The sequence below is a fragment of the Triturus cristatus genome, chromosome 6 (genome assembly GCF_964204655.1).
Source record: "Triturus cristatus chromosome 6, aTriCri1.1, whole genome shotgun sequence".
Lineage (NCBI taxonomy): Eukaryota > Metazoa > Chordata > Amphibia > Caudata > Salamandridae > Triturus > Triturus cristatus.
The window spans coordinates 1,872,606,495-1,872,631,969 of NC_140589.1; the positions used below are offsets into that span (position 1 = coordinate 1,872,606,495).

Below are 25,475 nucleotides of genomic sequence, written 5' to 3' on the forward strand. Positions count from 1 at the left end.
ATAATCTAATTTGGTATACTTACTATACGGATAGGAAAAATATGTAAACCCAGGTTCATTTGGTTGCTTACTTCCCCAAACATCAATCAGCTTGTGTGAATCCCTTAGTGCTTTTAATGCGCAATATACCTTGGGTTTACAGCCTGAATAGATACTATTTTTACCAAAATCAACCAAGATATTAAAATCCCTGCATACTATCAAGGGTCTTGTCCAGTTAATTAGTTCTATCTCCAACTGTTCAAATAGTTCGGGATCGTCCTGGTTCGAACCATATATTGTACATATAGTGTATCCCAGATCCAGTTCTACTAATGCCCATCTTCCAAGGGCATCTGACAATTTTCGTTTAGCCCCCCCCCCCCCCCCCCCAAAGATGATTTAGCCAGAATTGCAACCCCTCTAATGTTGGATGTCTGGGTAGAGCAAGCCAGCAAATCAAATCCTTTAATATTTAATAAATATCTTTTAGCCCAAGGCACATGGGTTTCCTGTATACAAACTAAGTCTAGATAATTTGACCATACAAACTGTCCTAGCCGTTGCCTTTTCCTCCAATCATTCAGACTGCCAATATTCACCGTACCTATCCTAAGCTTCCCCATTTTCCTCTGCTAAGTAGCCACACCCTATTTGATACAAACCAACATCAGTTTTATATATCGAGCCTGTTTCAAAGTTACCATACAATACCAGGTATTTCTTTTTCTCCCCTCCACCAGAGACCCCCCATCGCAAACCAACCCCCCCCAGCCCTGTGAACCCCCACCCCAACCCAATGTCACCCTCCCCACCACCCACAACTCCCTCCACCCTGTTGAAGCGCTCAGACCTTGGTCTGTGCATGTGATGTATGTTGCACTAGCGGCCTGGGTCATTCTAAATCATTCAACTATAGTTTTATATCACCCCCATAACTCAACAGATGGCTCATAAACACATAACAAGACAGGAAAAAAAATATATATATACAATCCGAATCTTTTATATAGTTTTTAGAACCATCCCAAATCCTATATTTACTGCGACTTTATTTGTCCAAAGCATCCAGGTACTCTCTGGCTTTTATTTCCGATGCAAAATATTTTGTATGCCCATCATGGATTATCTTGAGTTGCGCCGGATTAATAAAATAAACCTGAATATTTTTTTCCTGAAATGGCTTTATTAGCTGTCTCAGCCTCCAGCGTCTCTCTACAGTTGAGTGACAGAAATCCGTCCGTACAAAGAAAGAGACCTCCCCAACTGATCTCCTTGCTTCTGGTCTAGCTTTATCTGAGATTGCCTGTCGCTGGAGGAAATTGCCAAAGAAAACAAGAATTGCCCTTGGTTTATCCCCCTCCCTAGATTGAGCACGAGGTTTAAACGGAGTTCGGTGTGCTCTTTGGATCTCTACAGCCCACCTCCACTCTGACAACTCCGGAAAGGCTGATTTAAAAAGATCGATTATATATGCCCTCGTATCCTGTCTCTCCTCTCCTTCGGGGATCCCCAGCACCCTGAGATTATTCCTCCTTTGTCTGTTCTCGAAATCTTCCAGCTTCCACTGGATATCCTTTATTTGATCGCCTTGAGCCACCGCCTGAGTTAGTGCACTGGCCGCCTCTGCTTCTGTTGACACTATTCTTTCCTCAAGGTTTGTCACTATATCGCCTATATTGGTGCATGCCTTGGAGAGTTTCCTGACAACCCCCTGCATCTTTCTCATCGCGGCCTGTGCCTTCCGGCTATCTTGTCATGTTTCTTCTCTATGAGAATGAATGGCCTGGTGTATTACCTCCAGATAGTGGTGTAGCAGAAGAATAGTCCCAGCTTAAATCCTTTTTCTCCCGCCTCTGTATTCCAGGACACTGAATTCATTTTTTTTCCGTTACCGGGGGTCTGGGTCGCTATCCTCAAGATCTGACTCCAGGTTGCTGGCCCCTGGCGATGAGCTTAACGCATCATCTGACCATTCTGCCCCTTCTGAAACAGAAAAGAAGGCGTCGCTGGGCTCCTTATCCGTGTCAGTTCCATTCTTACCCCCTACCACCGGACCTTTTGCCAAAGTCAAATTATTCATCTCAGATGTTGAAGGAGAATACCAAGATCCCTCTCCACCATCCTCTACTCCTTTGGATATGGGAGCTTCGTCCTGCATATCTTTGCCGTTTACTTTAATTTCCTGGTTCCTAGCAATAGCCATTTCATCTGAAGTATCTTGGGGGAGGGAGGCCTAGGGGAGAGTCGCCGAACTTAATGTATCTAAACTGACCCCCCCAACAGATATCAATACTGGGGGGTCCCTCTCGCCACCAGCATCGATGTTAAGACGGGGACCCTCGCCTTCAGACTCACCTCCTAGAGCCTCTCCATCGCCCCCCATGATCTTTGTACTCTGGATCACTAGGGTGCTTCTAAAAGTTCCAGAGATCCTTGCTGGGCTCACCTCCTTATTCCGCTTCTGCCTTGTACCAGTTTTCTCCGTTTTTGCCTTTGTTGTCGCTGTCTCAGTCTCCGCCCGTGGCTCCTTTCCCCGCATCAGCAGATCAGCTACGGAGGGGCCGGCTGGACGATTCTTTCCAGTAGCCCCGCCTCTCCCTCTCCTCGGCGGGTCCGACGCGCTGGGCTGACGCATTCCGTCAAACTACCTTTCCGAGACATCCAGACATGCCGGCGGTTCTCCCCGTGGTCCTCAAGCCGACGCTGCGGCTGCCTTGGGGCCAGATGAACTCGCGATCTTCGGGGCCATACCTCCACCTCCGAGAAGCAGCTGAAGCAGGTATCTCTGCACAAGGCGTTTAATTGACCGGGAGCTAAACTTTAGCAAGAACGCCCAGGTTCTCTTGGTGAAAATCCGTATAACCAGCATTGGGGGGCTGAATCGCAGTAATAATATATCCACTGGGGGCCTAAATTACAAGTTTTGACCCAGCATAGCCCGCTAGTGTTGCACTCGGCCACCTAAGCGGCCGCCATCTTGCTTCCCCGAATCAGCTGGACTCTGTTAATTTCATTTTTACAAAATAAAGAGCATAATTTTTTTTTAAATACATTGCCTAAGGAGAATCCCACTTAATTGAGGCGTGCATAATTCCAAGCCATTTAGCCTCTCTGTTAGAAATGTTCTCTTCCTGCAGGGTCACCAGGGACTTTGGTGGCTTTGTATTGAATCCTGTTTGTGTTGTCTGTTGAAATCTGCAAACTTTACACTGTTACCTATTGGTAAAATGCATGTGCTCTCTCTGTTAAACATGGTGAAGTTTGTATACACATGATTGATACATTTAATTTGCGTATAAGTCTCTAGTATACCTGTACTCAGGGCCTGGAATTTAAATGCTGCTATTGGGCTGCAGCAATTATTGTGCCACCCACTGGTTAATTTGTAAAATAAAAAGTGCCGGGGCACTCCTCAGGAGGCAGCGCTAACAGGAGAAATGTACTGGTGCAAACTGCCTCATGACTAGAGCCCCGGAACTTATTATTCCGGAGAGGACTTGGCTTAATGGCTAGAGCTGGCGACTTCGGAGCTGGGGAACCGGGTTCCAGTCTCTGCGTGGCTCAACATCCTGTGATTCTGGGGAAAATAATGTGCCTTCTAAATAAGTGTGTCATTAACTGGTGCTATAAGCGTCGGTGCCAAGGACTAGGTGCAGGTGCTGAGCACTGGCTCAAATTAAGCACTGCACCCACTACAATAGCACTGTACCACGTTTCCAGGCCTGCCACTGCAGCCTGGTTGTGATGTTTTAAACTGCCAATTTAACTTGGCAGAATAAACTTTTTGCTAGGCCCAAACCTTCCTTTCTAATACTTATAAGCCACCTCTACGGTAGGCCTAAAAGCCCACAGAGTAGGGTGCATGTTGTTAAAAGGTAGGATATGTATATTTAGTATTTTAACAGTCCTGAAAGTGAAACACCTTTAAAGTTGCTTTTCACTAAGGCAAGACTGGTTCTCCCATAGATTAACACTGGTTCACAGTATTCTACTTAATAAGTACTAAATTTAATTAGAAAAATGTTTCAAGGACTCATTTAAGAGTAATTTAAATTCCACCATAATGGTCAAGTTGGATTTTATTTTACTATTTGGAAATGGCACCGTTAGTTACATTTTCCTGCCTAAAATCAAGAGCCTTTTTTGCTAGTATCCAGTTGTGAGCTGATCCAATATCTCCCTGAGGAGATGTGTTCTGCTCCCAGACAGTGGACAAGGGGCTCTGGGTTTGAGAGATGGGAATGAATCCTCACTTGACAGGATTGCTTGGGGGCTGTGTCCAGCCCCTTCCTGGGCTTCAACCGATGCCTAACTTGTCACTGGCAGACGAAGCTCACAACTAGGCCTGCCTTTCTTTTCTCTCTCTAGTCAGACTGGCATCTAACCCAGTGGGATGGGAGGGAATGACCCGGACAGGTTTAGGGGGTGGACAAAGGCTTGCTCTCCACCCACAGGCTGGCACAGGGCATAAAAATGGACCCCACAGACCTCTCTTCAGAACACTCCTGGACCTATGAAGAGTCAAATTAAGGACTGCCCTGCTGTCTGAAGAATCTAAGGAGGACTGACCTGCCTGCCTTGAACCGTAGAGTAAGGAAGTGACTCCAAGGGTCAATTGGCTGATCTCCTGTTTGAGCCACAGGGACACAACACGCTTCCAGAGGCCTCTCTCCCTGCAACTGTCCAGCTGACCAGTTCTGAATGGACCTGCCCTAACCCCTGCTGCTGGCCTGTTTGAGTGAGTCCTAACCCCCAGGGCCTGGATGCTTGGCTGGTGTTAGAGTGTACTCCCCCTGTCCCCAAACTGCAAGAAGTGGGACTTGAAACTTTTGCCAACTTTCTTCCTGGAGAACCGACGGAGAGCAGGATCGCCATTGAAGCTGCGGCCGTCAATGTCGAATCATTGGTTCCAGAAAGGTTTCCAAGTCCAAACGTAGAGAGATCATCATTGGAACCAAAGCTGAGCAGCACATGATAGATCTTGAGGCCTTCCTAGGCAAAGACCTTGTCCTTTGCCCACTTAGACCTTTGCCCCCTTTGTTGATGACCACACCAGGACCCAACTCTTCAGCTGACTATGTCATTATGCCCTGCTTCGAATCCAGCTTGCCCTGCCAACAACTTGTCAACAACCACTTTTTCTCCATAAATATTTCAGAATCAGAAGGTAGACTTTCCACGTGGACGAACTTGGTATCTGACCAACACTTCTTTGCAGTTAGGTAACTTTTGACTTTGACCTGGTCTAGTGCGACCAGATAACTGCAGTTAGTGTTTTGTACATTGTGGTGCTATTTTTAATTCTTTAAAAATTCATATCTCTGGTTGTACTTAACCCTTTGGGTGCTCATGACGGAATGGTTCGGTCATGATCACCAGTGCTCCTGGGCTCATGACGGAACCATTCAGTCATGAGCACATGCTCGGAAAATACATCTGCTTCAGAAGAGCTTCCCAAACCTCCCCAGGCCTGTTTTGTGCTCTCATTGTAATGAAAACGAAACTGAAACTTAGTTTCAGTTTCTCAAATTCGGTGCTTGTGGGGCTATCTCGGGCCCTGAGCACCAAAACAAATGGGAGAGGTATTGTTGGAAAGGGGAGAATCTGGTACCCTTCCCTGGTGGATCCCTGCTTGGGGATCGCCCCAGGAGGGCAATTCCCAATCAGGGATCCACCCACTACCTACCAGGGAGGGGGGAGCGGCCCCTTGGGCAAGGTCCTTTGCTCCCCCCCATTTAATTTTCCCAGACAGCCTCTCTGCCCCGTTTAGCTGAAAAACATCACTTTTTTCTCAAATTTCTGTGTGGGAAAGTTCTGGAATCTATGTGGATTCACAAATTTCCTACCACTCAGCATTCCCCCAGGTCTCCTGATAACAATGGTACCTCACTTGCGTGGGTGGGTCAAGTACCCGTGACAGGCAAGGGCCCAAAACTTATTGAGGAGACATCAAAATGACCTATCGCAAAACAACCTGGTTGTGCAAGGGGGGGTCACCTGGGTTTTTGGCCCCGGGCTCGGCGACCATCTTGGGAAACCTACAAAACCCACACATTTCTGAAAACTAGACACCTGGGAGAATCCAACTAGGTATGGCTTGTGTGGGTCTCCCAACGTTTTCCTACCCAGAATCCCCTGCAAACCTCAAATTTAGCTGAAAACAAATCACTTTTTTCTCAAATTTCTGTGTGGGAAAGTTCTGGAATCTACGTGGATCCACAAATTTCCTACCACCCAGCGTTCCCTCAGATCTCCCGATAAAAATGATACCTCACTCACGTGGGTGGGTCAAGTACCCGCGACAGGCAAGGGTCCAAAACGTATTGAGGAGACATCAAAATTACCTTTCACAAATAAACTGGTTTTGCAAGGGGGGGGTCACCTGGGTTTTTGTCCAGGCACGGCGGCCATCTTGGGAAACTACCAAACCCCCACATTTGCGAAAACTAGACATCCGGCGGAGTCCAGCAAGGTATGGCCTGCGTGGGTTCCCTAACATTTCCCTACCCAGAATCCCCTGCAAACTTGAAATTTTGTTGACAAAATCAATTTGTTCTCACATTTCAGTGTGGGAAAGTCCTGGAATCTGCATGGATCCACAAATTTAAGTTAGTATTCTCTTTCCCACATCTATAGCAAGCAGGAGATCAGGTGGGGTAGAAGCCGTGAGTTTTGAAGGGCTGTAATAGGTACAGTGCAGAAAGTGAAAGAGGATCAATTTGAACCTGGTGTTACTAGAACTTTCCTGAACCATGAAGCAGGCCTTTTTCCCACTCTCAATAACAAATGGTTCTTGCAAGTCATCTTCCCATCTGCCTTGCGCTCACAGCAGAAGATGAAGTGAATCAGTCTTCAGAGCCCTCTATATGCGAGACACCAGGTGTCGGCCTAGTTCATCCTCCAGCATGACCTAATGCGTGGCAGATAGCCAAGGTGTCTCTGGGAAGTTTGCCCATGTCTCTCTCGTTGTGTTTCTGATTTTGGTGTCTTGCAGGAATTGGTTCCTATCTAAGTATAAACTCTTGCAGGCCAAATCGATTGGAAGAAAAGGATATAAATCTCTCTTTCCACCAGGCCAAAGACATCACATGCTCTATATTAGTAAATAGTATAAGCCACCGTAACTGTAGTGATATAGCAAAATATGGACGTTTCATGTTTTTTTGATTGCCGCCTCCCAAGTACACATCACCAGATGTACCATATGTGGGGCAGTGCTAGGGAGTGCCTGGTCCACCATGAGGTATCCTGTTAAAGGTATGTGTTGATATCATGATGAAGAAGACTTTTCTCCCAGTTGTCCATCTCAGTATACCATTTTGGCATGTGATGCAGCTGGGCTGCGATGTACTAGAATTCTAGGTCTAGAAGACCAAGACGTTCTGGCACCCTATCTAATTTTAGGGTCTCAAGCTAAACTCTACTTCTCTTACTCGCACAAATCTGGGAAATCAGGAGATAACTTGGAGTTTAAAGGTTGACATTTAGATAGGATACATCCAATTTTGTAATGCGTACAGGCAACAAGGTATTACCCCTTTACCGATTGTGGATACCAGAAGTATATTCCAAAATTGAACAGATCCCCCCCCGATCAATCCACATTCATTTATGGAATTTGGGATCCATGCACATTGCCTCCAGAACCACCAGCAATTATGATCATCCAATGGTATTGAAAGCTTTTGTGATATCTAATGAAATAAGGGCACTGTCTACCCGCAACTGTTAATGGGATGAAGGACATGGGAAAACCTCTGCCGATTCGTGAAAGTGCTCCTATAAGAAACAAAACCACAGTGGTCTGTGTGGACTTAGGAGTTTACCTGACACAGCAGTCGATTAGCCAAAAGTGTAGATGGATTTTTAAATTGAAAAGAGTTTATACGATCCAAGTTCATTTTGATCCCTAATTGGCTTTAACATCATTAAACTGAGATGACTGTGTATGACCGTGACCCCTTCCTTGGTCACCAGCAGCACTATGCCTCACTAGACCTTCATTTAATGTAACTGACATGTACGCTCTCCAAATAAAGAAGGAGAGAGTTTGGGTATGTGTATTTAATCAGCGATAGGAGCCCAATAGGGTAACTCTGAGCCACTTTTCTCAGACAATATTTTTGCTGTTTAGAGAGAGGTTGAGAGTCGTCCTATTTGTTTCCCTGATCCTTGCAGGGGGACTAAATAGGTCACACGAGCATCCTGAACTCTGATGTAGGAGCTTATATTCATCGTCTTATAACATGGATAACATCAGGCATAAAAGGTCTGCAAAAGATTCCCGGTAAATAGCACCAGCTCGGGCCGATTGGGTATTGCAGAGCCCACCCAGGGAAAAGCACAGCCAATGATGAGCCATGCCACCTTGGTGCATGGGCGCTCCTTCATCCTAACATGGATGCCCCATTGATCTTACACTGCCCATTGATTTACAATGGGGTTCAGACGCCGAGCTGAACAGCCTTTTATACCTGCCACCTGGTTACCACCTGCTTTCACTTGATAGTATTTTGCAAGTATTATTTGGCTTTTTTTGCTGATTAACAATTTGAAAATGGTTTGTACATAAAATAACGATTCAGAAATTGCAATTCATATCTAACACAACGCATTCATATCTAACACATCGCAAACATTTATTTTGATATTCCTTAAATATTCGGTTTTTTGTGAATATTTAAGAAATCCTCATTTTGACACTTTTGTGAATAAGGATTCCTTTTTTAGCGTTTGCAAAACAGTTTGCGACTGATTTCCGAATCGCTAAAGCTTTGTACAAGAGAGACAAACGTCCCAATTACGTTTCTCAAGCTTCCATGATTAACGTTACTAAATAAACTTTACACAAGCATTCAGGCATGCACCAGTTTTGCACCATGATTCACTTCTATATTGTAAGGTCATGGCAAGTCACACCAGTGAAGCCTTAGAATATTTTGAATGTAAGGGATCTACAAGAAGAGGCATATATTATGAACAATACACACCATCACCCAACCGCACAGATCAAAAACAGTAACCAATAAGAAAAATACACACTAACATCCAACCATCCAACGGAGAAGATATGATAAAAGACCTATCATACATCCAACGCAGCACACACTTGCTATGTAGTTGGCCATAACTGTATTTGCAACAGCACTTTCCAACATTATACACCATGAACAATATACAACAAATCCAATAAATATCCAGTTCTACCCATGTACTATAAAAAGTCTACTTTCATGGTAGCCAAAAGCACTCGCCACCAAGAAACACTACACACATAACCCTATCCACCGAGCAACAGGCATGGCTAGCGACCTAGAAGATGCTTATGCACTGGCAAAGCCCTTCAGACTTAGGGCCTGCTTTAGAGACGGGTTACTATGTCACAAACAGAACAGGTAACCTACCCACCGTATTACAAGTGCTATTGGATATAATGCACTTGTAATACGGTGGATGGAGTAACTTGTCTGCTGACCACCAAATTAGGCCTTTATTGCATAAACCCACAATTCAATGAACAAAAGAATATGATTAGAACACATTATCCATAGGAAATCATGATCAGTAGAACCAGACTGTTTGCAGTGGTAACCCAGGAACCATGTCAATTTACTGCACTGCAAAATGTGCTACAAGACTATACAACTGGCAGACTTTGTGTTATGCAAATAACGATACCAAGCGACTAAATTGTATTTGCATTTGACCTCACCAGGATGTAGCATCTGAGAGTATATGACTGACAAAGACTTGCCAGGTGGAGGCAAACGCCTATAATTCTAGTTCGGACGAAGTACACAATAGTATGCGGCTATTGCTGCTTTTTTTTTAAAAGACGTGTGAAAGGAAATACATATGGGAGTTCGAGCAGGCCAGGCAAAATGATTGCATAATTTCACACTCACTTGTGTTAGGATCATTATCATCTTCTCCTGCCTCTGGCAACTCATTGTACCAGACCTCCTCTTCTTCTTCTTGCTTAATCCTCAAGAAAATGTCAGGACTAACAGCAGGGTAGCCTGGGGAAAAATAAAACATATATACAAATATGCATTTCAGGAAGAAAATGTTGTGTCATACGCTAATGTACCTCAAAAGCAAATCAAGTCACTTTAGTGATATCTGCACTCCTTATTGCATTCAGAGATTTGCCATATGTCTCTGGCTTAGCTCATAATTAGATTCCAGGCATTTGTCCCCATACTGGGCGAAGTTATCTACTCTGCTCACCGACAGGAGGATCAAGGGCTTTCATACAGAATAGATCCATTTGATAGTGCTTGGGCATGTTCCTAGTCTTGTTCTTGGGAAAGGAAAAGGTGGAGATAGAATCTTCATATGCTAATAACCTTTCACACTACACCTGGCCTGAGAAGGCTCATTCCAACAAAAACACAAAGGAGGATAGCTAGATGTCTGGAGCTAATCCCATCAGGGGCTCGCCTTTGAACTGTTTGAAGGAAGGGATAAGGCAGCTGTGGTAGTTAGGGGCAGGGCTAAGAGTCTCAAGGTATGTGTTTCAACGAATCACCTCAAACTACCATGGTGAACTACCCCAAAATACTGTGTAGGAGGGTTGGGGCAGGGGATGGAGCGATAATGGGACATTCTAGGCTTGGGCAGACATGACTACCTTCTTAAATGTTCCGTCCCCATATACAAATGTTGTGTTTCTCCAGGGCCAGTGGCGGTGGCCCCCTTGCACTCCCTGAGGGAAAGTAGAATGATGGATGTGCTGGGCGGGGGGGGGGGGAGGGGAGTGCTGGAGGGTCCCCCTGGATGATTTTTAGACTGGTCCTGCAGATGGTTGACCTTCATCAAGTGGGGGCCACTGACTTTGCGCTGCAAGATGCCCAAAGCCATGGGGCATGCGTAGTATGGCAGGGAGGGTATTTTGCTAGTAGCCTGAGAGGTATGGGGTGCTGGTGAGAACCCCCCAGGTGAAGGAATGTGCCAAGAGCCTAGACGGAGGACAGGTCAGGCATCAGGAACTAAAGGACGGGAGGGCAGGATGAGGGCTCTTCCTCATCAGAGGGAGAGTAGTGGAAACAAGATCATTGAAGAAAAATAAACTTTAGAGACTAGAGACCTGAAAAAAATACTCCTTGTGCCTACAGCTCGGCACCAGGACAACCCCTTCATCATGAAATATCACCCAACCTGGCAGGAGAAAACAAAGAAAGAAGCCTGTTTCCCAGGGGGACTGGTGGGAAACAGAGTGCATAGTTTTCAGCTGCAATTTGTAATTTGCCAATGGGAGGGGACAATGCACCAGGGGTTAACACAAACAATTCACCTCCTACCCAAACCATTTCCAAAGCTTGTGGGGCTGACACCAACTAAACTGAGAAGCGCTTGGGAGCTCACTACACTTGGCTGATAAGAAGCCCCCAGGGAGGGTCAACCCCCCCCCCGAGGAATTGCTTGAAGCCCTCTGCCGAAGCCTGGGGGCGAGGGAGTCACCCAGCACTGCTCTGACCACGGTGGGGAGAAGAAAGGAGGCTACCTCAGCACCAGCACACAACAGCTGTGCCAGCTGGCTGTGTGGGAATAGGCTCCCCACGTGGTCCAAGAAAGGTACATACACCGGGTTCCCTATCAAAAAGGCATGGGAACGCTGCATTTAATATGGAAATGTTGAGGCACGATGCACTAATGATAAGAACAAGGGCATTTTAGAGTAGAAAAGCAGTTTTCTCAAATATTCATAGCTGTGGGCTAGAGGAGCACCCCGAAAACCACTGAGGAACTCGAGAATGTACACATGGTTTTTTCTAGAGCCCCAAGATTAGGCAGGGTCATCCCGAATGTTTTTTAAAAGGCCGTTTAGGGGTTGCAGGAAGTACAGCTGCCGCCCCACCACCATCAAATGTTTCACCTAATGACGCTTTAAGTCTCCCAGGAGTTACAGGAATGACCCTGGGAAATGTTTGCTTGCTTTTCCAAGCATTTCAGGCGTGTGTGATTTTGCATAAAGACTATCTGCGAGAAGCTCTGTTGGTTTGTCTTTAAGGTGCAGTGGCAGTGTGTTAAAGACTTGCATGCAAGAACTGAATTAACAAGCACTTGCAATGCAATAGGTCTCGCAATTGCGAAATTTTGAGCTATTGGCATTGTAAATGACAATACCTTTTATGTGTTTAAAAAACCTGCAATAATAAAAGGCATTGTCATTTACAATACCAATAGGTAAAATGTTCTAAAATGCGAGACCTATTGCATTGCAAATGCTTTTTATTTACAAGCGCCCCATGCTGTGCTTCACGTTAATAGAGGCCACGCCACTTTCTTTAGACAAGCCAAGTCTAAAGAAAGGCCCGCAACCGCTATTAAAGTGAAATCACGGTATGGGTCACTTTTACCAAAAATTGCATTTGTTTTTCAAGTTGACAAACAAATGCTTTTTTTTGTAAAAGTGCCCCGTGAAAGCGCACATGGTGCGCTGAATGTTGCAGGAACGCATTTCGTGCCTGCAGCAGGAGAAACTCATTAAAGAAAATAGTGCTTATAGGCTAAATAAGACGTACCGTGTAACAACGAAGTAAAAGGGTCCAGTCCTCTTGGGAGGTTACAAATGAAGACAAGACAGTACTAAGGAGGGACTAACAAGCCTATTAACGAATCAGAAGCCAGCATTTACGAAGGACAATGACACAGGCCAATGACAAATATGGGTGAAGAGTGGGCGGGGCTTCAAGTCCATAACGCCAATACAGCATGCCTCGCAGAGCAGCGCATACACTGCCCAAGCTCGACCTAATAAAGCACTGAAATGAATGCTGATGGTGTCATTGTTCTCCATCACAAGTAAGGGAGGTTTCATGTGTTGACAATGACTTTGTTTATTAACAGTAAAAAAAAATTGACAATGAAATAAATATTATATAATCAAACCAAGCTCATGAAATGTTTTTATTGACAAGTATAACATTGAAACATTACATATTCTAATGAAAAGTTTTGAAATGTTTTATTGATAATCACAACCTTAGAAGTGCGCCACGACAGCCCTTATTAACATGTCATTGTAAAATGGTACCACCCATATTTTGTGTTAGTTTTCATGATCAATTTCTGCTTTTTAGTAACCTGGTGACAATCTCAGAAATCCAGAAGGTTGTGTCTAATATATGTAGGGATATAAAACAAAGAGAGAACCTGTGGACCCAAAAAGGACTTGGGGGTGAGATTTTCAAATGTAATAATGTCCAATCGGGTATCATTTGAAATCATACTTCCCAATTCTTTCATTGACATACCACTGTATTGTACAACACGATAAGGTCAAGAAGGAAAAGGAAAAAATAAGATATCACAAAATAAAACATCTTAGGCAAAATAATTATTCAAAAGAAACTAATGAAAGTAGCAGACATATTAATAAAGTCAGTGAAATAGGTGCTCAGTTCATGCAAATGGCACAAAAAATGGAGGTGATCACAATACAATCAAGGGAACAATGGAAAGATCCAAACAACAATTGCAGATCATAGAGTAGACAATTCAGTCCGAATGTTTTATAACAAATGGATGCCTGTACATAGGGGTCATTAAATGCAAGTCTCTCTCAGCTGGTAAGATGTTGACAGCGTTTCAACACATCTATCAATGAAGAGACGTCATCAAGATGAATAAGACTGAGCATAATCAAATCAGAGATGCTGAAATCACTGTACAAGTACGTATTATTCTCATGGGAACCAAAGCAATCCTGTAATTCAAGGTGGATGCCTAGGAGCACACAAATCAAGGTGCAGGCAAAACAACCATAATGCTAGTACTTCAAGCAAAGGAGCAGCCAACCGATTAATTGCTCAATTTTGAAAAAAATGAGAGAGTATGATTTCAAATCCCTGATAGGAGATTGTTGCATTTGAATAATATATATGGGGGCGCTGTGGTCTAAGGCTTTAGGGCTTCCTAAGGGTGTGAAGTATTAGGAGGGTGTCACCATAGGTACCATCGTCTACCTACTAGCACATCATTGTTAATTAATGTGTAGTGTTGTGTGTGCGTATAAAGCACCTTCCCTTTTTATAAGACAAAGCACTGACTGGACACTGATTTATTGGGTGTTGTGTACCAGAGAGCTAAAGAACTAGCCCGGGCCATCAGCCCTTTGTATACGCTGTACTGCTCTGCTTCACTACCTTGAGTGATTCAAGTGCTACAATGGGAAACGTGGTTCCCAATAAAGGTAAGGTTGAGGACATATTACTTGTGAATGACTCAGCTGGTAAGATGTTGACAGCGTTTCAACACATCTATCAATGAAGAGACGTCATCAAGATGAATAAGACTGAGCATAATCAAATCAGAGATGCTGAAATCACTGTACAAGTACGTATTATTCTCATGGGAACCAAAGCAATCCTGTAATTCAAGGTGGATGCCTAGGAGCACACAAATCAAGGTGCAGGCAAAACAACCATAATGCTAGTACTTCAAGCAAAGGAGCAGCCAACCGATTAATTGCTCAATTTTGAAAAAAATGAGAGAGTATGATTTCAAATCCCTGATAGGAGATTGTTGCATTTGAATAATATATATGGGGGCGCTGTGGTCTAAGGCTTTAGGGCTTCCTAAGGGTGTGAAGTATTAGGAGGGTGTCACCATAGGTACCATCGTCTACCTACTAGCACATCATTGTTAATTAATGTGTAGTGTTGTGTGTGCGTATAAAGCACCTTCCCTTTTTATAAGACAAAGCACTGACTGGACACTGATTTATTGGGTGTTGTGTACCAGAGAGCTAAAGAACTAGCCCGGGCCATCAGCCCTTTGTATACGCTGTACTGCTCTGCTTCACTACCTTGAGTGATTCAAGTGCTACAATGGGAAACGTGGTTCCCAATAAAGGTAAGGTTGAGGACATATTACTTGTGAATGACTCAGATCCTTCACAACTAATAATGCACTTTCTTACGAAGTTCAACACCAATGCAGAGGCAGAGCATTCTAGGCAACAGGAGCTACAACCGTAAACGCCTGCTTGCCAGCCAGCTGCATTTGAAAGGGGGGACTCTGGGAAGATAAGAACGATAATCTCAAGATACTGCAAGGCAAGGAATGCTGAAACTGATAACATTCAGATACAAGGGAGTGCAAATCATTCACAAAAATAAAAACATGAGTGAGCCCACAAGTATTGAATGTCAGACTATTCTGGAAACTTTATTTGAAAAACTATATGGGACAATTGACTTACTTGAAAGGAACTTGATGTCAGAAATAACAAAAATCAAGACGGATGTAACCAAGATCTCAAAACTAATTACAGATTCAATATCTATAGAAAACAGCTCCAGCATATCTGGCACAAAGGCGATAACCGCCAGGAAAATGATTGAACATAATGAAACATACATTTTTAACAACACTTTTCTGGGAATACAACCATTGGGTGGCAGGGATAACACTGTGGAACTTTTGACCACAAAAATTAGTCATGCGATGCTTAACCCTGCGTTGAAAAATTCTAGCAATGCGCAAATGACTATTATAAAGAACAAAAAGACAGACAAAACTCATTCTCTTTGTCAAAGTACAAGAACCCATCAGAGATCTCTCCATTTGCACACCTGAGGCAACACCTTATACAATTGTTCTTAAAAATGTCCCGGAGCTGAGGAAGGGGGTTAAAGAGGGTTAAGGAAACCTGATAAACAAGACCGTACATTGGTTTACTAAATACTGCTACTATAACCCAAACATCTTGGTCCGAAATATCATCATGGCAGAAAGAGGTTTTTGGGTGGGGAAACTACCAAACGATTGCCAAGGAGATTGTGTTGTCGTTTCTTTTTGTAATCCAGAAATGGTTAGATCTCTGTTTGAGGAGTTACATAGCAGAGGTATAATGCAAATGAAGCCCCAGAAAGAGGTCATTACCACAGCCCCCTTAGGGTTCTTTTATAAACCAGGCATGGAACATCGAAGCCACCCTATAAACAGACTAGTACTGGAGGATAGGTCAACACCAATTATTTTGACAAATAGATTTTTACCCCTTAGGAGATGTAGCGATTTAGATTGACTATAGTGATGCTGAATATAATTCTCTCTCTACTATAACAAATCGAATATTAATATCAACAACAAATGTGGAATTTAGGTCCTTGATGTTGGTATCATGGAACATTGCAGGCATTACCAAGATTTTGAGTGTTGAAGCTGGGTTGGATGTTTTGAGTTATTGTCAAATCCTTTGCATGCAAGAAACCTGGCATACTAAACCCTTCCATATGGATGGTTTCACAACAATTGATACGCTAGCAACCCAGTCTCGAAATGGAAGGGCAAAAGGGGGTTTAGTAGTCCTAATTTCTGTCACATATCCACTAATTTACAAGAAAGCATACACTGATTCACCTTATTTTCAATTTCTGTGGTATGTATCTGTGGATAACCAGTGTTTCGTAATAATCAATTTGTATAACAATGTATTTGATAATACTAGAAACTAAGTTATACTGACCCTTGAGAAGGAGCTTGATTTATTCGTAAAAAATATTAGAAGTGAAAGTGCTTTTAATAGTAAAAAATGTGGAATTCTAGACGGAAAATATTGTGGACACGGGAACGAGCCTGGTGAAAATGATCCCCATTTCCCACACAACACATATGGTGAAACTATAAATGAGGCCATGTATAAATACAATTTAGAATTATCAGACCAGTTTATCCCAGAGTGACAACCCCGGTTACCAACTTATGAAGGTCATGGACAGGGTTCAATTTTTGATCACATATTAATCTCTGTATCTGGGCGGGATCAAATTGTGAAAATAGAGGTACTAAAACCTGTTTTAGTGACCAACATCCCTTATTTCTAACTGTTAAAATAAATGAGGCTCCTCAGAGAGGGCCCTGTTTAGCACCTTTTATATCAACGCATGTTGAGAATGGTATCACCATTAAATGGTCTGAAGTGAATCCTAATGACTTCACAGATTAATTGACCCTGCGCACAATGGGAACAGTCCATAGAGGCTGTAAACAGGGGCAAATGAAAATACATTTCTATCTGATTTCCAGTATGGGTTTAAAATAGAGATAGGGACAAGCGAACAGTGTGCAAACTTACACCTCATAATCAGCAAATATACAATTGTTAAAAAAGGCCATCTACATCTTGTGATCTTACTAGTACCTTCGACTTGGTTAACCATGCGAAGCTATGGCAAACATTGACTCACATGGGAGCACCAAATTACATCATTGTATATCTCTCACAACTCACAAATATACAGTCGATTGAGTACTAGAATTTGTTATGGAACAGAAGGAGAATGTAAAATTACTTTCCGGGTAACACGGAGAATTAGGCAGGGCTGTGTACTTGCTCCACTCCTTTTCTCCTTGTACATCAACGGAATAGATGAAACCTTGCAAAAACTAAATGCTGAGCAGGCAAACGTGATATACCCACTTTGCTCTATGCAGACGATGCAGTTCTTTTGTCAAGAACTGCAAACAGGCTGCAGACCCTAATCGAAAATGTTTCTGATTACATGCAGTAGAAGGACTTGATATTGAATTTGAAAAAGACCTTCACAGTGGTGTGTGGGAGGGGAAAAATAAAAACCAGGACCCATCACGTAAATAATGTTCCTATTGCAGTAACAAACTCTTTTGTTTACCTAGGTTTAACATCTATAGCAAATGGACATTGGGGAGCCCACATCGAACATTGTCAATTAAATTTATTCGGGAAAAAAGAAGGAAATGTTAGATTTTCAAAGAAAATGGGTCATAAACCCATTAGGGAAATCATGTCACTGTACAAAAGCAAGTGTCTTTCAGGAACATGTTACGGTGCAGCGCTATGGGGAGTAACAAATCATTCCATCCTCCAGGCCCAAGAAAATTATTTTTTACGGAGACTGTTAGCTGTTCCAAATTCCACCCCCACAGAGAGTGTACATAAGGATTTTATTAGCCTGGCAAGTATAAATACCTGCAATGGAATATGGAGTAAGGATGGTGCAAAATTTACCATTGTTGAAGACTGCCTTGTATTAGAACATGGGCAGAAGATACCATGGCTGATGTATATTAATAATCTTTTAAATAAATGTGCTGAAAATATTGATTTTAACAAACCCTCCTCAAATACTCAAGTATAGTAAAAATGCTTTAAAAAACTGCCATTATAGAATCTAGGAGTGGGTTAAGGGAAACCGAAGCAAACTCAAAACAGATGACTAAAGCTTTTAAAGATAGGATTTCAGGCATAGGGATTCAACAGTATTTAATCCAGGTCACAAATACAAGACAGGACTAGCCCATTTCTTAATTGTGTTTCCATCTATGCGGAAGTGGACTGGAAATCTCCCGAAGAGTCCTTGCGAGGGAAAGTCAGATCAGTCAACTTTGCATTTTATTTTATTATGTGACTTTTACAGAGACCTAAGGAAAAGTATATTATGACCATTGTTTCTAAAGGAGCGACTGTATACATACAAAAATGCTTATGAGTATATCTGTAATTTAGCAAATATTAGAGTTTGCAATGCAGCTGCTGTTTATATCCAGAGGGCGATTAGAGTAAGGAAAAATAACTCACATCTCCAGGCCCTCATTTATGAAGAAGCTAGGATGCATCCCGATAGTTGATAACTCAGGACATGAGAAATGCTTTAGATTGGAATTTTTCTGCACACAATACTTTAGGCATAAAGCTCATTGGGACTGCAATTGGAACTTAAACTCACATTGCTGCATTCCCTTGTGGTGAAATGTGAAAATAGTTTTATTTGTTTTTAGGTCGTTCTTAAGGTTGTATATTTTGCACATGACGCTTTATATATAATGTTTATTGGGTCTGCAACTGGAACTCAAATGCACTTTACTGTATCTCTTTGTTAATGAAATGTGAAAATGCTTCTTCTAACTTTTAATTGGAATTTATTAAATGCATTTTATCGTACTCCTTTGTGATGAAATGTGAGATTGTTGTCGTTTTTAGAATGCTTTTATGGTTGCTTTTTTTTAACCGAATAAAGCTTGCTTTGATTTGATAAAAACATGAGGGATGTAAACTCAGGGAGAATACTTACAGCACTGAAACAAGTGGAATTCTGGAAGACACTAACAGTGATGGGGTGCATTGCCCTGGCAAAAGAACTGCCTCTCCTTTGATGTTATTTCAGCATGCTCTTTGTCTAGGTCCAAAACCATTCTTCTTACGGGTTTGGGGCACTGCTAGACACAGAGAAGCGCTAAAGAAATGAAAACTAAGGGGCGAAGGTAGGATGGATACCCTGGATTTTGGGACGTACTAAGGAATAGTTTATCTGTTAGATCAATAGCACCGGTTTAAAAGTGGCACAAAGGATATGGGCATTGAACCAAGATCATACCTGCAATGTAATATTCACAATGATCATATTGTCAAATTAGAATACGATACCTGACGTGCCAGTCGGAAGACACTGATTTAAATGATCAACAGAATTAATGTGAAACACTGTAAAAAAAAAGAAAGTGCCATCTTGTGTTCATCCTGGTTATGCCTTATAGACAATACTCTGGAGATGAATTTTTATGCTTAAGAGAAGCAATATATTAGAATGAACTACTTTTCTGAAATTTGTAAACATTGAATAAGAAGCTAGTTTAATATGTCTCACCTCAAGGGTTTAGATACAGGTTTTACAGGTATTCTTGTTTTAGCCCCAGTTTTTTTTTTTTTTTAACTTTAAGCAATTTGACGTATTTTTAGTTTTTTATTACATCGGTTATGTTTATCTGATTTTTTGGATGGATTACTCATTTTAAGCAATGAAAAAGTAGATTATATCAGGCTTTGGTGCAAACTAAGCCTATCTTACTTGTGATGGAGAACGACCCCTTGCGTTCTGCTGTCCGCTCACTATCCTGGTGGTTCTTGAAGGACAAGTCCTTCTCTGGACCAATCCGGAATAGGATGTCTTGGTTCACAATTGCATAGCCTGTTGGAAACATCATTTACGTTAGGCAACTGTCCAGGGCAAGAATAATAATGGTAACATCACACAACTCCCAATGGATGGTATAACACTGAAAAGGAATGGATAGCAAAGTCTTGACAGGTAGCAACATCCTACGTTTCAGAAAAGTTGAAATGCTGTATTGGAGGACTCTTGATTGTCCTGGAGCTTTCCTACCAAAATGAGATCCCTCTAGATCTTAAATTTAAGTTCTAAGGTACCTTCTTCCACAGGACTTGAACTTCAGCCACTTATCCTGTTTTCAGAGTCCTGCTTTTTTGACTTTTCATTCCACCTAGAGACTCGTATGTTCCCTCTCTGGCTTATTTCCATCTTTGAAAATCATTTTCTGGTTTCTAGTTAATAAACGTTTGCAGCTTTTATAACAAGTTCTTTATCCGAATCCTAATCTTGCCACTTGGCATATGTGAATGCAAACAGCCGGTCCGCATGTGAGTGAAGGAGAGGCAATCTTGAGCATTGTCCCTCCCTAGTCCATACATTTAGCTTGTATATGTGGGTATGGGGTCTTCACATATCTACCTCGCCAAAGAATCCACCAGGTACAAGGCTCTGAAAGAATCTTAGGAATCATCATGGCACAATCCTTTGTAAGACTTTCAGAGTAAGCCCTTCACCTTTAGACATTCCTAATTGCAAAGCTGAATCAGCACCTGGGCCCTCTTTCAATCAAACTTTGCATCTGCTTAGATATATTGGATTTTACACAGCTCTCATTTACTCCATTGGTTTGTACGCCATTTCTCAATGGGGTTCTGTACGTTTCCCTATCTTTTGTTACACATAGTAATACTTGTACAATGCGCTTTTCTTCAAAAGGTGTCTCATCTAGTGAGTAGAATGCCATCACTGCCTTATTTTAAATAATCCTCAAAGAGCAGTAGCTCCTTCAGTATCTACTAACACCTCATTGGCAATTACACTGAGAAATTCGTCAACGCCAAGTCCCTCATGTAGCCCCTACAACTTAGAATATGTGACTGCCCCCCTTCCATTCGGTACAGAATCGACCTGTATTCCTTTATGTTCAACTTCACATTGTCTAAAGTAATTCCACAATCTCAGAATGCTCTTTCCTAACTATTTGGTTCCTCTGCCTTCTTCCAGTTATCACCCTCCACCCCCACCGGTGAAACACACTTTACAAGCAAAATCAGAGTGAAGAATGTCCTCAGCATCAGGCTGGCATCCTTCAGCATTTCTACTGTCACTGATGTCAGGCTTACTGGACACCGGATCTGGGAAATGTATCCACCTTACCTTCCACACTGCAACATGTCTGATCAACATGCTGGCCATAAGCAAGCTTGATTACCGCAAGAGCCTCCTAGTCAACATCCCACAGAGTACAATCTTCCCTCTGGCCAAAACTACCAATGAGGCTACCAGCACAGATATCAACCTTCTCAGACATATACCCAACTCTTCCTTTCTGTCACAAAGGCAGGTATCTCTAGATGAACCACGGTGCTCTTTTTCAAATCCTCAACGTGATTTTATGGCATGGCACCCACCCTCTATCTTTGCATAACCTCACCTGCTACATGCTAACAAGTGTTGTCCTCCACGGACCTTAAGCACTTTGCTCTTCCTAAAGTGCAATGTCCTCACCCAACTTCTGGCCCTTTTTTTAAACTATTAGTACCCCACCCGAGGGACAGTGGAATGATGAAATAAGGCCTCATTGAAAGAGACAGAGTAACTTACCCAAGGATATGAGGGCCTCATGGATCTCCTTCATCACGTTCCTATAGAGTGCCTTCTGCCACTCTTGCAAACGATCCCACTCCTCCTCAGAGAAATATACTGCAACATCACTGAATGTGACATTCACCTGAAAAAGAAGACAGACTCACTCCATGCTTAGCTTACAGATAAGAATAGGAAAGAAAAACTTCTTTTGTTATTTGGGGTTATCTTTACTCTAGCGAACGAAGCATCACATATCTTATAAACAAAATAAAACATGGGTGTAAGAAATTGAGTTATAAGTGGACGGGGTAAGTACTCACCTCATGTAATAATCACAACCCTTGTAAGGGTGAACAACTAAAGTCAATAAATAAACTTAAACTCACCCTCCTGGTAGCTATGGCACGGAGCAGACAAGCTTAACTTAGACGCAATGTATAGTATTTATACAGTACTAAAAGAACAGCAGTAAAAGTTGAAATGCAAAATTACAAAATTCCCCAAAGGCATTGGAAAAATAGAGTAAAATGTAATTTTTTTAAATGTCAAAAATCCAATAAGGGGAAACAGAGATATGAATTGCTTATGTTTTAAGTACAAATAGCACCAGCAGGCACACAGTGCCTATGATAATCAATGTTCACGGTAGCCTGGGATCTAGGCGCAATTTGACAGTAACCACGATGGAGCGTGGGTTGGATTCATCAACCAGGTTCATCCTAGTCAAAGAATTATTATTTTTTACAGAGTTTTATATAGCACGAACTTGACCCGAAGGTATCGGGTATCAGAGCGCTTTACATAGCACCAGTTGCATTACAGGAGGACACATTCATTTTTGTTAGGCACCGGGAGATTAAGTGATTTGCCCAGAATCACAGGATGTTCAGCGTCATTGCTGAGATTCAAGCCTAGTTCCCCAGATTCGAGGTTGACCGCCCTAGCCGTTAGGCCAACTCCTCTCCCATTTACCTTCTGACTTTGTCCTTTAGGTCAAAAGCCACCACAAATCCCATGCACATCAAACTCTGCAGCGCACTGTACTATATTGTGGCTGCTGAGTGTAACAGTAGACGCCCCCTCCCTGCAAACTGTCTGAAACACTAATGGGAAGTAAAAATATACTAGCCTTCATTCTGAAAAGACAAATGATTGGGAGATAAAAAAGGTAAATAAAAAAAATGAAAAAGGCATGGAGCATGAATATTCTCTGTGGCTTCCCAGGGTTGATCACAAGCATCATACTCTTTCCAATATACAACAAGCATTGGCATAGCCAATAGGTCTCGCCTTTGGGACCTTATAAGCGTTTAGCTTCGCAACAGTTGATTAACTAAACACTTATAAGGTCCCAAAAGCGAGACCTATTGGCATGCCGTGCAGCGGCGAAAGTGAAAGTGATTGCAATCGCGATCAAACATCAAAGCGGCCGTGCGGCCGAGAAAGTGAAAGTAATCACGGTAAAAGCAGCGCGCGCGCCCGCGCACATGCACTGTAGCTCTAGGCTGGCCAGGTAGCACTTTTTGGAGCCCTCTCAATAAGTCTCGCCAGACCAACGCATGCGCTGGGTCAGGCGAGACCTAAAAAACATAGGAGTGCCCATAACGTACTTGAAAACCGCATATCTCCTCAACTTCATATTCTTCCTGGCCATTAACAAGAAATGGAGGAGAGGCAGAGAGGATCGGCCTTCAAAAAACTGCTAACATCATCTGCGAAGCATGAGATACTGGTTTTATTTTACAAGGAGGAAGGCACAGTTGAGTGAATAGTCTTTTAAAACAGCAAAAAAACTGAGGGCTTAATGTCTTCGAAATCCTCCTCATAGACACAAATTGAGATGACAGCCACACCTTGTCCCCACTCTTATATTCTGGTGCTGCACTGCTTTTCTAATTAGATATCACTTGCATACGAACCTTGGAGGCTTATAAATTAACAGACAGGTCCTCCATACATTTTTAAGGTAGAAAAAACCTGCAGAAGCGGCAGGAACCAAGATATCATCCTTTATTTTAAAGGGCAATACACAAGGTTGTAAACCATGGACAGCAAAGAAGGGGGAACCCCTTTGGCAGAATGCACAGCATTATAATAAGTATACTCCATAGTTGGTATTCAGCTTTCCAGATATCTTAGTGGTATTGGAGAAATATTACAGCTACTGCTGTAAAATGTGATTTATGTGCTGTTTCTGTTCTTTAGTCTGGGGTGGTACACTGACATTGCTTGCTTTATTCTTATCCCTCTAGATAAGGTTTTCGAAAATAAAGAGATCTACTGGGATTCCTGGTCTGAAATGATGTGCTGGGGTAATACATGGAGACGGAAACTATCTCATATAAATACTTGAGCCGCTTCAAAGGCACAAGGAAACTTAAGCAATGTAGTGAAATGAGCCATCTTACTAAAAGTGTCAATGGTTATCATAATGACGGAACACCCTCCAGAAAATGGAAGATCGAAAATAAAATCAGTAGAGATAAATGACTATGGTTCTAAAGAGATTTCTAAAGATCTTAGAGAACCTACTGGTGACTGTCTTGCGCTCTCTGCTTGTGCACAAATATAACAGTAACCCACATAATGCCTTAGTTCCTCTTTAAAGGCTGCCACCAAATATCAGGAGATGCCCATTCTACTATGTGTCCTAAAATATGTGTGTCATCAAACATCCTGATGATCGGTTATTGAAATTCAGGGCAATTTCGTACACATAATAGGTTGCCCATTCTTAACTACAACTTCTGGGTATTGTTGAGAAAATCTTGGTGGACTTTGTAATGTAAGATATGTCTCTTATACTCTATCAAGAAAAGATTAAACTCCAATAAAAAACAAGCATTGGCATAGTCAGTAGGTCTCGCCTTTGGGGCCTTATAAGTGTTTAGCCAGAGCTATTGACTTTGCCAATGTAAGCTGTGCTGTAGAGAAGTGTGGCTGCTATGCAGCATGCTGCAAAGTTTTAATAAAAAAGTGTCAGAAGCATTTTTGTTACCTTATATATGACCAAGAAGGCATTATGTAGAACTGAACAACCATATTTAAAAAAAGTATTAACAATAAAAAATGTCCTCAGTTTTCTTTTGTTCTTGCAATGCTGGCAACTTGTTTCTGCCAATTCCAATGGTTGTTTGTTAAAGTCTTTTTTTGAGGGGGCATAAACAATCGGAGGATGAAGGTTGGGCACAAGTACCTGTATTATAACACTAGCAGCGGCCAGACGCTAGGGGAGAACCAACAGATGTCAGATTCCGAGAGCAGGCTGAGGTGGTGCTGAGGGATGCTGAGGTGGTAGTGGTGGTGACTGGTGCAGAGACGATGCTGAGGTGATGCTGAATGATACACAGGTCTTGCTCAGTGATGATGATGTGGTGGTGTACTAGTGCAAAGGCGATGCTGAGTGATACTGATGTGGTGCTGAGTGATGCTGTGGTGGTGCTGAGTGATGCTGTGGTGGCGCTGAGTGATATTGTTGTGACGCTGAGTGATGCTGTGGTGGCCCTGAGTGATGCTGTCGTGGCCCTGAGTGATGCTGTGGTGGCCCTGAGTGATGCTGTGGTGATGCTCAGTGATGCTGTGGTGGCGCTGAGTGATGCTGTGGTGGCCCTGAGTGATGCTGTGGTGGCCCTGAGTGATGCTGTGGTGGCCCTGAGTGATGCTGTGGTGGCCCTGAGTGATGCTGTGGTGGCCCTGAGTGATGCTGTGGTGGCCCTGAGTGATGCTGTGGTGGTGCTGAGTGATGCTGTGGTGGTGCTGAGTGATGCTGTGGTGGCCCTGAGTGATGCTGTGGTGGTGCTGAGTGAT

At 42.7% G+C, this 25,475-nt stretch overlaps 1 protein-coding gene across 1 annotated transcript in view; it reads right to left on the minus strand.

The window, feature by feature from the left end:
- Positions 1-25,475, minus strand: part of LOC146822249 (uncharacterized) — a 52,777-nt gene that overhangs the window by 21,686 nt on the left and 5,616 nt on the right. The window contains exons 2-4 of the mRNA XM_085609444.1: positions 21,684-21,810; positions 19,818-19,937; positions 9,888-10,001 (exon numbers count right to left, since the gene is read on the minus strand). Coding sequence (XP_085465570.1) covers positions 9,888-10,001; positions 19,818-19,937; positions 21,684-21,810 — 361 coding nt within the window. The remainder of the gene's footprint in view (positions 1-9,887; positions 10,002-19,817; positions 19,938-21,683; positions 21,811-25,475) is intronic.